The sequence below is a fragment of the Polypterus senegalus genome, chromosome 4, assembly GCF_016835505.1.
Source record: "Polypterus senegalus isolate Bchr_013 chromosome 4, ASM1683550v1, whole genome shotgun sequence".
In the NCBI taxonomy this organism is placed as follows: domain Eukaryota; kingdom Metazoa; phylum Chordata; class Cladistia; order Polypteriformes; family Polypteridae; genus Polypterus; species Polypterus senegalus.
In genome coordinates this window covers 62649649-62662607 of record NC_053157.1, presented here as the reverse complement: position 1 = coordinate 62662607, position 12959 = coordinate 62649649, and the positions used below count along the sequence as shown (strand labels likewise).

Sequence of the window (12959 nt, the reverse complement as noted above, 5' to 3'; positions counted from 1 at the left end):
GCTTGAATGTTGTAATCTTTTTAGTTAGCCAATAAAAAGTATCATTTTGCTTCACATAGTCATGTGTAAATGCAAACTGGTTATTAGAGAAACCTTTATAATAAAAATGGGGTTTTCAGTCATATGTCAATAATATAATTAAAGACAACTCATTTCAATCAGTAATAGATATCAGAAACACCACTAATGTCTTGGCTGCACTTTTAAATCAATTTAAAAGTAGTTTGATAAAAAAAGGCATCTGTTTTTATCAAACACAGGAAAAATTGTGTGTGCAGATTTTTGACTGGTGTATTAAAACAGTATATTAATCCGCTATCATGATCGCACAGACAAAGATTTAGTAAATTGGCTAATTCTTTCTAAATTTTACGTTTTTGAAACTTGAAAATTTCTACATTAAGCAATACGCTCGGTATCTCGCGAATTATTGTTTCTCGATTAATTTTTTGCAAAGTTATCTATTAAAATTCAATCAAATCGGTCCACTGTGAACTGGCGGACCGATTTGACGTCTGCCGTAGAGCCTCCGTGCTTTGGCTGAACGCCCCTAATAACGGAATTACCAAGTCACACCTTTATTTTTGTACTTAACTGATCCAACTGCTCAAACTCTGCACTCATTCATACACAAAAGGCCAATGTACTGTCATATATCACCCATACCTTCATGACGTAAACTGAAAGAGTACCCAGAGATTAGTAAGGTCTGAGGAAGACGTACAAGCACCTCAAACACAGACGGAATCGAATCTCCCGGTACCGTACTGGAATAATACGTACGTATTGTATACGTAATGGAAAGCTTTCGTTTCTTTAAACCCTTACTGGCTGTTCATCGCCGAGCTCGAATCTACGATCTTGCGGTCATTCAAACAACAGAGGCAGAACTTGATTTTTTTTATGAACTGTAATTTTTCGGTATAGTCTTTCAACACTACTTTAAAACAAAAAGTACATTCTGAGCAGCTGGCTCGCATATAAGTTATTTGACCAGGGCCTGTAATCCACATAATAAATAAACTTTTCAAATGCATTACCAACACCCAAAACGTAAAACACTGCAAACAAACAAAAAAAAAACAACCGTAATTTTACAGCAATGTCTGGGACATTCACTTCCTGCCCCAGTGCCCTGTAACCTTTATTCCGGAAGTTGACGTTCTTGTCAGGCCCCGCCTACAGCCAGGTACTCGTAGGGTAGACCAATACAGTCGAGACGCAGATTACACATACAGACAGCACCAATCGCTCTAGCAACGTGCTGTGTTTTGGAGTCATCACGCGTCAGAGAGTCATGTCGGGTTGGGGAAGCAAAGGCGTACGGCTGTGTCAGCGGATACGCACATGTATGTCTCAGACCTCACGCCTGCCCTTTTTGAATGGCCAACGGACAGTATCGCATGGGGTAAGTATGTGGGCTGCAGCAGTACGTGGAATTGTTAACACCGTAGAGTTTCTTAAAAGTATGTGCTGCGTACGTAGTCATTGCATTTGCCATTGGATACTAATGTGTACTCGCTTTCTGAAGACATATAAAAAAGCGGCTCTGCGGAGTGTACGTATTGCAGTCCTTTTACGTGATGCTTATCCATCCGTTACCGAATCCACTTGATCTATTGCTCTGTCACGGGGGGCGTTTATCTGTAAAATTCCTGTACATTTTAGGGACCATCCCTGGATGGGGCGTCAACCTATAGCAGGACAAAAAATACATTGATACAAAATTGATTTGTATTTAAAACGTTAACCGCAAATTTCAAGTGCAGCTAGGCTGGTGACGACATCGTAGTGCTGTATTAAAGTCATGACCTTGTCATATGTTGAATTGCATGATATATTAAAAAAACTGTTCCGATAACGAGAAAGTCCTTTGAAACAAAGCAAAAAGTGTAGCTGCCAAGGGCATAGTAATCCGGTGTTTTGTGGAGCTGGCATGCTCTCCGTGTGCTTACCTGAGTTGTACTCCCAAAACCCCTTTGGAAGTGCGGGTTAGGCTAGTCGGTGATTCCAAGTTGGGCATCGCTGTGTTGTGAATTGTCCTTGCACTAGACTGGTGCCTTGGACTGGTTCCTACTTTGTTCCAGATGCTGTCAGGATAATATTTGGCCCACTCTCCTGAATTGGATTAAGCAGATTTGTAAACGTATGTGCACTGATCAACCACAATAGTAAAAGCACCTGCCTAATATTGTGTATGGGCCCTCATACCATCAAAACAGTTCTGACCTGTGGAAGCATGGACTCCACAAGAACTATGAAGGGTTAGGAAGATGGATGAATGGATGATTATTAGGATTGTTCTAAGTAAAACCTGTTAGCGAGGAAAGGTTTTGCTTGTATATAAAAGCATATGTCAGTAAGGTCTGAGGTTAAGATTGGAAAGCTTAGGGAGTTTTGTAATTCTATAATTACACAGCAAGATAAAATTTAGACCTCTGAGGTGTGAAAAAACATACTCTGGGATCAGATTACACTGATCATCCCCGATATTAAAACCACCTGCCTGATATTGTTTAGGTCCCCCTTGTGCTGCCAAAACAGTTTAGACCCTGCAAGGCATGCACTCTACAAGACCTCTGATGGCGTCCCGTGGTATCTGGCACCAAGAAGTTAGCGGCTTCCATTGGCTGGACATGTTTTTCCAACACGTCCCACCGGTGCTCAATTTTATTGAGATCTGGAGAATTTGGAATCCAATTCAACACAGTAAACTCTTTGTCACATTCCATAAACAATTTATTAACATTTTTTGCTTTGTGGCAGGGTGCATTATCCTGCTGAAATTGGCCTCTGCCATCAGGGAATAACATTGCTATGAAGGGGTGTGTAAGGTCTGAAACAAAATATAGAAGTGCTTTGCACGGTTTCATGCAAAGGAAAATTGAGGGTTTTTTTTTTTTAGCTTTTAGTAAAATAAATTGTTTTCTCACTGAGTTATAGATGATCTGTTAGGATTCCTCCATCTGAACAAGATTTGTCACCACACCAACAATATAGTATAGGAAATTGCAGTGAGTTTATCATGAGAGAGTCTAAATGCTGCTTTAGAAGAATCAGGAGTACAGTAATTGTAAATCTGACACCAGATAGATAGATAGATAGATACTTTATTAATCCCAAGGGGAAATTCACATATCAGGTAAATAAGGAACCACACCGGCATAAGCATTTCTTCTCAGTGCTTTAAGCTGACTACTTGAATAGGCGATTCTCGGAGTGTAACAATCCATGTCAAATAGTAAAAATGTGTAAAAGTGTCCAGGGAGCAATTCCACATAAAAACAGTGGTAGAAGTGATCAATGAAATAGAGAAAAATAGAGATAAAAAGGTAAAAAGATAAAGTCATATACGGAGCTGCTGGAAAGGCTGCCACTCGGATGCGGCGCCGGAAATGAAATATTACACTACAGCATAGATAAGCAAATATCTTTTCCCAAAATGGTTTTAATTTGGGACAGTCTCAAAACATTTGACCTAGCAAGGCTGGAAGTAGCATTGTTTAGATTTAGGACTGTTTTGGAGAATAGACATTTTCTCACCCTGCCTTAAGCATTTGCAATTCAGCATGCATATTAAAGCAAATGCCCATTGTTGCACTTCATCCAGCCTCTGAATATTAGTGGAGCATCCGTGTTCTCCAGAAACGTTTAAATCTATTCTCATACTCTAGAGAGTGTCATCTGCAGAGTGGGTCAGTTAAGGTTATCATTAGCAGTGTTAAAATCAAATATGTAAATATGAAGGAAAGTAGGAAACTAGAAAGAAGAAGCAGAAAAAATGTTTTAAAGTCATGTTCAATCAAGTGAAAATGCAATAAAAGGAGTGAGTGCAATTATAAATAAATCCAAAAATGGAATTAGTAAGGAGTCAACCTGGGGAGTACATCTTATCGAATATAGGATAGACCGCAGCATTCATATTAGAAAGAAGAAAGAGCAAACTGGTGATTTGACATTGAAAATGACAAAGTCATGTATGGGAGAAAGTAGAAAAGTGAATGCGGACCCAAAGCTATTTGAAAGCTACAGCCCTAGAAACTGTGACTCGATAGATAGATAGATAGATAGATACTAGGTATTAACAGTGAAAGGGAAATCGGGAGGATCAAAGTGTAAGAAAATGGTACTCTTTTTAGCAGATACGGGGGCTTATGGAATATTAGCAAGTAAAAATCAACTCAGTATTTTCTTTTTTGTGACAATACAACACTCTAGGGTAGGAAAAGTGCCACAACATGATATGGGGAAGAAAAAATGGGAGAAAGTTAACAATTGCAAAACCAAAGCAATTGCCACAGTTATTAAAAGCAACAGCAGCAGCTTTTAAAAGTCTGATATGCTCTAATAATGAGTATAATAAAGTAGTATCGATAATCGTGTCACCCCACAATATTGGAATATTACAGCAAAAGGCTTTGACGTCTGCAGGGGTGTTATAACGTTCAGAAACTTTAAACAGTCCTGATTTGGATATGACAGTGTACACTTATGGCCATTTAGAAGAGGGTGCTAAGATGTTTATGGTTTTATACAGTATGTCAAAAGCAGAATTTTAAAATTAGTTGGAAGGCAGTGTAGTAATTTTAGAACTGGCCGTATTCTCTTGGACTCATTATAAAGTGTGGAGAAGGAGCGGGATTTGAGAACTGGTTTGGGAGTGCACTTAGGAATATCTTATAATTAATGTACATCATTTTTTTTTGCTTTCATACTGTTTCTAATTTGCTAAATACGTTATACCAACAAGGACAATAAAAAGGAAAAGGAAACAAGCCACTAACTTCAAAATGTACACTTTATATCAAAACCAGTCAGCAGTGTTACTGAGAGCATCTTTAATAGCTACACTTTAATTTACAAAAACACAGTTTACAAATATTCAAGTGCTGCACTGGTGATTGCCTGTCTGAGTAGTGCAAACTGTAATTGAATTATGTCAGTAATTTTGATTGTCTGTTACAGATTCATTCTGATTTTGAGTGTTTTATGATAGTACTCCCACTGCTGCCATTTTCTTCTGATAATTACTGTCTGTAGATGTTTCAGTACCAGTGATGAACCTGACCCTAGAAAATCATTATATTTGGGCAGTGTCAGTGATATTTTCTTGTCCTATTTCGCATCTTTCACAGTAAAGTGGGCATGAATCTATACAGGCTAGAATTTTGTGTTTCACTTTTCCAATTGATTTCTGCATAATATATCCACCCATTTTAGCATATTTATTATTTTTAGACATATTTAGAGCCTGTTTTTATATACTGTATCTTCTTATATAATACGCTACCTTGGCTGTACGTTTGTCTGTCAGGGTTTTAAATCTCCTGTAGCTCACAAACCGTTTGAACTATTGACCTGAAATTTGGTACACATGTACTACATGATGTCTACTATCCGTTTTCGGGGTGGTGATTGAATCCAAGGTTATTCCTTTTTTTATTTTTATTTTATTAATTTTATTTTATTGTTGAATCAACTCATGGCAGTGGGCAGCAGGGCAACCATGTGGTGAATGCGTACGGGCACCGTTCTCATTTCCTTCCACCTTCGCCGTAACTTCTCCCACCACTTCATATCTTAAATAATTCTTGAGGCAGACTGAAGTGCTTAAGTGAAAAATTATGGAAAACGTACTAAGTAATTGCAACACAAACGCTGACTTAATCGATTTTAACGTTAAAAGATACCAACGAAAGAAGAGAAGCAGTGGACTGTTAGGGTGGAGAAAAGATGAGCTGCTCAGGAAGCAGTAACTGCATGAACCTCTGAGCAAACGAATGTTAAACAGAGAAAGAGCATGAAAAATAGGAATGCTGAAGTCAAGTGCATTCGTGGAGTGTGCCATTACTGGTTTATATATATATATATATATATATATGGTTGAAATAGTTTGCAAAGAGTACACGACACGTGTTTCGCCCTAATTCTGGGCTCATCAGGCGTACACACTCACTGCCTCCCCCTCTTGGGGAATTGAACCTCGAACGTCAACATTAGAGGCGAAGCCTATGTGCGTCCAGTTGTCCGTGTGTGTGTGTCTTCTGGTGAAGTGCGCATGTGCGGGCCGCGCCGTGCATCGCACCGTGGACGCACACACACTGGAAGCTGGGCACACAGTGAATGGCCTTGCCACGGCTGCGCATGATAAGAAATAAAGGACAACATTGCTGGGGAGAGTGCTGATTGGGTAGTCACGGCCGCACACATAAAATCCGTTGCTGTGGAGATGCCACACATACAATAATCAGCTGCACGCCAGCACAGATTAAAATACTTGCTGAGGAACTAAACAGTACTTGCTGGGGAGACGCCACGAGCACGATTATCAGCTACACGCCACACATTACATCGTTTACAGAAATACAAACCAGTATTACTGCGAGAGAAAATTAAAGACACCCAATACAGTGACACATATTACAGACACATACAAGCCAATATTACTGTAAGAGAACAACAACATGCCACCCAAAAAAATGGACACGTCAAGTAGGACAAAAGACACAGACAATCAAATCGTATATAAGCAACATCTCCTGGAAGAACAGTCAGCTCATTAAGTAAACATCAACAAAAGAAAGGCTGAAAGACAAAAAAAAATATGAACAAATGGATGGATTGAAGAAATACAAAATGACCGTCAGAAAAACACTAAAAGAGAAAGACTCAGAAGAGCAAACCTTAGAAATAGTTGGCCACCACAGTCAGTTATATGTTGCATTATCAAGAGTTAGAAGTTTTCCAGATGTTGTTGTCAAGGTTGTAGATGGCCCTGAACAAGGCAAACTCTTGCCAAACTCAGACAGAATATTTACAAGAAATGTTGTCTGTAATGACATTTTATAGAAAAATTTCATGAGGTAAAAAAATAGAAAATTTTTCCTAAATATCTTCTTCAGATATTGTGTATTACAGATTATTACAAAGTTTTACACTAAGGCAATATTAATTATACTTACTGTATTGTCATATACGTTTTTATTTTATTTTTAGTATTATTTTACTTTAGGCTTCTTGCAAAAATATATTTGACAACAAAAAAAAATTAAGACAACAAACAGAATGAGGTCAAGGTCCTTGCCATTTAATATAGACTGTTCCTACTAATGTTTATGCACTACTGTTCTAGCGCCCGTTATTGTAACGGGCTTAATGTCTAATATATATATATATATATATATATATATATATATATATATATATATATATATATATATATATAGCTATAGCATATTTCTAATCACATGATATGTACCTTTAGTAGTGTGTTCAGCATTTTGCACTCCAAGTGTACAGCTTTACCTACATGTGGATAGCTGCCCTACGCAAAATGAGACCTCTATAGCTGCTTTACAGAGTCCCGTAATTACAGATTACCAGCCCGTGCAGTTGCCTCCAGCAAATAGACTTACTAGTTTGACATAAGCAAATGAAGTGATTGTCTACCAGACCTGAGCATTACTGAACACCTGTGCCACTTACCAAAGCAGGTGTGCCCACACCACGCTGCTTCTTTTTGAAAGTGTCTCTTCTAGCCCCTAACTCCTGGGGGAATATGACCACACATACTAGGTACTCTTAACACTGTAGAGCGCCTTTGTCCAACCAAACAATATAAATGTGCTGTTACAATAAAGCAAAATTAATAATACATAGTAAAACAAATATTAGCAAAAAGTAGGAAGTGTATTTGAAAAAAGACCTATTCAAAGATACTTGTGTAAAAATACAGATGAGAATAAGTCTCTTCAAGCCTTGGTGCATAGCTGCTTAAAACGTCTCTTTAGCCTGCAGATGTCTTCTGTCTTGCCGGTTGACATCTTATTTCTCTTCTTGAATTATTTTTGTACAGTGTGTATCTCAAAAAAAGGCCTCTCTCTATGTGGAGTTAACAATGATTACATAAATAATGGATAATCTTAAAGCCACTGTCATTCTATATTACAAATTTGTGCATTCTCCCAGCCTAATGCTCATACTAATCTTAATTGCTCCAGACTAATAAAAAAAAGGTTGTTTTTGGACATTCGTAGAAGCCTGGAATTCAAAAATAATAAAGTAAATATTTAGAGCTTAGAGCAAGTGTTTTTCACAAATATTAGTTATCAGTAACGGTGTACTGCACGATAACATGCAGTGAATACACTTGACTTGACCATTCCTAGTTTTCATTCTCTGTCTCTGTTTAGCATTCGTTTGCTCAGAGGTTGATGCATTTGCTATTTCCTGAGCAGCTCTTCTTTTCTCCACCCTAGCAGCCCGCTGCTTCTCTACTTTTGTCTGCATCTTTTCGCATTAAAACTGATTGTTAGTTTTTGTGTTGCAATTATTGGTACGTTTTCTTTAATTTTTCGCTTAAGCTGGCACTTAAGTCTTTAATCTGCCTCAAGAATGATTAGCGAAGGTGGTAGGGAATGATAATGTTGCCCATGCGCATGCACCGCACGGCCGCCCTCCTGCTCGCTGCTGAGAGTTGATTCTACAATAAAGTAAAATAAAAATAAAAAGAGTAATAAAAATCTTCACCCCTAAAGTGGATAGTAGACGTCACGTAGTATATCTGTACCAAATTTGAAGTCAATAGGTGAAACGGTTTGTGAGCTATAGGAGATTTAAAATCCTAGACAGACAAACAAACAGCCACAGTAGTGTATTATATAAGAAGAAATGATGCAAAATACCAAATCAAGATTTCAACATAAAAGCTTATTACTTATTCAAAAGTTCAGTATGTTTAAAGGTGATAGTTCAAGATGTGCTGATTGCTGCTAGTTGATCAGTTTTAGCCTTGACTGCAGTTTCATTCAGTTCAGATGCTGTATTTTTAAAATTCACAGTTCAGTATAGTGAATTTGAACATTTATTAAATAATTCTTCATTATGGTTTGTTTCTAGCACAATATGTACACTATACACTATGCCTTCATGGGTTTTTCTCTTTATGTTTGGGTTTCTTTCTTGTTAATTTAATTAGCAAATTTGTCCTGCCCTTGTATGAAAGCAAACAGACCATATAATGGCCAGACATCCCATTCTAATAAGCTCCTGCCATGTCTGCTGACCATGCTGTAATCTTTGGCTTCCTCTTAAGAAAATGGATGGATGGACAAAGTTCATTTTTAAGTAAAACTAATTTTTATAAAAAGAAATATCTAGTTTAGTCTATTCTTCCGTGTTGCATTTTGTTGTTCTTGTTGAACAGCATCAGATAATAGTAGGAAGTGGCAGACTACATGTTTCTAGAGTAGGTTTGTCATTTGATCACATAACCAGCTAGATAAATCAGAAATTTTGAAATGCAAGTCCGCTCAATTTCAGACTGTTAGTGTGTTTTCTAAGATGCTGGTTATTTGTTCTTCTTTCATTGCAAAATGCTGACATCCTGTATTGGCAACACAATCATTTTACAGGAAGATTTGATATCTGATGTATGGATTTAGTACTTGGGAACATTCTCACCAAAGGAGTCCACTGCAGAGCGCATCCCTAGTATAAACTGTATGTTTTTAATACATGACAATACTATTATTACTATTTATATAGTAGGTGTTTGCATGTCTGTGTAATTCTCCACTTTGATCTTTTCCACAGGTATCCCAGTTTCTTAAATCCAAACATCTGCGTGAAGTGCCAGATCACTGTATTCACATATCAAGTTTGGTATGCAGGTCTGATCCAAGGTATGGTGGGTAACAACAAAAGTTAACTTGTACATTCATCTTGGCACTTTTAAGGTTGTGGCCTGAAAAATCAGTCATATTAATGAAAAGCAAATTTTGATGACATTTCTATGTTAGATGTTATTTCATTTTCTTTATATCCATCCATCTCCACCCATCTGAGATTGGGTCGCGGGGGCAGCAGCCTGAGCAGAGACACCCAGACCTCCCTCTCCTCGGCCACTTCTTCTAGGTCTTCCGTGGGAATCCCAAGGCGTTCCCAGGCCAGTCGGGAGACATAGTCCCTCCAGCGTGTCCTGGGTCTTCCCTGCAGCCTCCTCCTGGTTGGACGTGCCCAGAACACCTCACCAGGGAGGTGTCCAGGAGGCATTCTGATCAGATGCCTGAGCCACCTCATCTGACTCCTCTCAATGCGGAGGAGCAGCGGCTCTACTCTGAGCCCCTCCCGGATGACTGATCTTCTCACCTTATCTTTAAGGGAAAGCCCAGACACCCAGCGGATGAAACTCATTTCAGCCGCTTGTATTTGCAATCTCGTTCTTTCGGTCACTACCCATAGCTCATGACCATAGGTGAGGGTAGGAACATAGATTGACTGGTAAATTGAGAGCTTTGCCTTACGGCTCAGGTCCCTTTTCACCACGACAGACCGATGCAGAGCCTGCATCACTGCGGACGCCGCACTGATCCGCCTGTCGATCTTGCGCTCCATTCTTCCCTCACTCGTGAACAAGACCCCGAGATACTTGAACTCCTCCACTTGGGGCAGGATCTTGCTCCCAACCCTGAGAGGGCACTCCACCGTTTTTTGGCTGAGGACCATGGTCTCGGATTTGGAGGTGCGAACCGATCCAGAGAGAGCTGAAGATCACGGCCTGATAAAGCAAACAGGACAACATCATCTGCAAAAAGTTTTCTTTATAGTAAATCTTTTTGTGTAAACAAACCACAGTATTAAATCAGAAATATTTGAAGACATTAGAGTAGAATTTTCTATTTTCAGAGATTGAGAGAAGACAGTCGAAGAGGTTTGTGCATGCTGGTTAGGATGCACTTTGCACCACCCATGGGGGTGTGCCAGGCACAGCCCATAAGGAGAATATTCAGCACAAACTTAGTGTTGAAGTGAAGTATGTGGATATTGTAATTTTATTTTATAATTACTACAAAAGGAAGATTATAGTATTCTGCAAACAATTAAAATCTTCCTTTAAATTATAAGCGGCAAACTACATAAATGATGCTGTACTGATGAAGAGTTATTTTGAATTGAATTAACTGAAGGTTATGTCTACTCATCTACAGTGTAATTGATGTGGATTATTGTTTAGCATATTGTAAGTACCCGCTGTGAAAAGGGCGCTATATAGCGCCCGACCCGGCACAGATTACGCAGAGGCACGTGTTCACACTCAAGACTTTTTATTTTTTTCTCTTCAGCCGTGGGCACACGTCTTCCCCGTGTCCCACCAGCCCAACACAGTCCCAAGCCCACACCAAACCAACACTTTCCTGCTCCACCACTCCTCCCAGGCAACCTCGTCCTCTTCCTCCCGATTCTGGCCCTGATTGCTGGGAGGCAGGCCCTTTTATACCCCACCCGGAAGTATTCCAGGTGCCTGACCAGCTGGTCTTAATTGTACCTCCGGGTGGGGCTGATAAACCGTCCAGTGTGGTGGCTGGTTCTCTGCAGCATCCCCTAGCGGCCACCCCATCTCCCAACCGGGCTGCTGTGGTGGACTCCATGTCCCATGGAGCCACGGGGGAGATTGAGGAGGGATCCACGGCCAGGGAGACGGCCCCCAAGTGCCCCGGGCAAGGTACTGCAATGTCAATGATGGCTCCCCCGGGACGTATGCAGCAGAGACGTCCCGGCCGGGCATGGGACCCGGCTGTCCGTCACACCGCGGAAATGGACATTCTGATTAATTATTGTTGTATGTCCATTTGATGTTTACGATCTTACACAATTCTCTAAATACATTGACTGTTTATATAATGAATCTGTTATTGTGTGATATTGCTTAGATTAATTTTTTTTACAACTATAATAATTACACTGCATAATAAAATGTAAATTTGTGACATGCATCAATATAGGTTGATGGTTGCAATATTTTTCATGCTTATTTCAAACATCTAATCAGAGACTCTCTGTCATGCTAGGACTTCAAGTGACACACAAAATTTACTATAAACATTTATAACACATATACTTCCTAGAAACATCACACCTAAAAGGTAGCTGTGCCTCAAACAAAGAGCAGGCTCCAGTCTCAATATGCTGAAACGTGTTACAGCCTGCAAATTTATGGAAAGTTCTAAAATGAACATGATTTTTAATAAGATCTACTTGTTTAATTAAAATAAATGTTTAAGACTCTGGTCTGTTGCTGTGGTATTGTGAGTGATTATCATGTTTTATTTATGGAAGAGCCTGACCCTGTTTTTCCACTTTGCACATATCAAGTCACCTTTAACAATCATGTATCCGTCGTTGCATATAGTACAATAAATGTATCTTTTTTTTTTTTTTTTTGCTGTGGATTTTTTCAACATACTGTATATCTTTTGGGTTGTTCATGTGCATAATAAAAGAATGCACACTTAACTGTTATACTTTTTGTCTGTAAGCATCAAAAGTAATATTATGTAACTACACACAAAGGGTTAAACGAGACAGAACAATTTATAACAACAAGCAAGCATAAAAACATACTATTTTGTGGCCCTTACTCCTTGTGGTAATGCCCTGTCTGCTTGCTGGCTTGGCTTGTCAGTGTTAATACAAACCATTTCTCACTGTTACCTTACATTGTCTTTCTCATTCTCCCTGACCTAATAGCAGGATATTTGTTTAAACTATCCCCTACTTAATTGTTTTTTAAATAATTTAATATAAGATAGTAAATATTATGTGCACTTCACAATATTTTGGGTAACTAATCTTAATAGAATTTAGGAAGTATTGATTAACATTAAATATTTGTGTCATATTTTGTAAAACGTAAACTTTGATTTCCTATTTGTGGTACATTCCTATAAATAACCATTGTATTAGTTAAAACTAAACTAATTAATGTGAAATGTTTTTGTTTCTTTAGTTTAACAGATGAAACAGTTTATGAAAGGCTTGCTGATGAAACCCTTGACGCCTTAGCAGAGTATTTTGAAAACCTTGCAGACAAAGATTTTACTTTTCCAGATTATGATGTAACATTTGGGGTGAGTCATTTTTTCTCCTTTACTCAATGTTGATTTTGTAGACCTGATAAG

General features: G+C 38.7%; 1 protein-coding gene across 1 annotated transcript in view; it reads left to right on the top strand.

Moving 5' to 3' along the window:
* Nucleotides 1-1199: 1199 nt before the first annotated feature.
* fxn (frataxin) overlaps nucleotides 1200-12959 on the top strand; it is a 25216-nt gene continuing 13456 nt past the window's right edge. Inside the window, exons 1-3 of the mRNA XM_039750763.1 lie at nucleotides 1200-1408; nucleotides 9595-9683; nucleotides 12788-12908. Of these exons, the coding sequence (XP_039606697.1) occupies nucleotides 1298-1408; nucleotides 9595-9683; nucleotides 12788-12908 (321 nt within the window). The 5' untranslated portion in view covers nucleotides 1200-1297. The remainder of the gene's footprint in view (nucleotides 1409-9594; nucleotides 9684-12787; nucleotides 12909-12959) is intronic.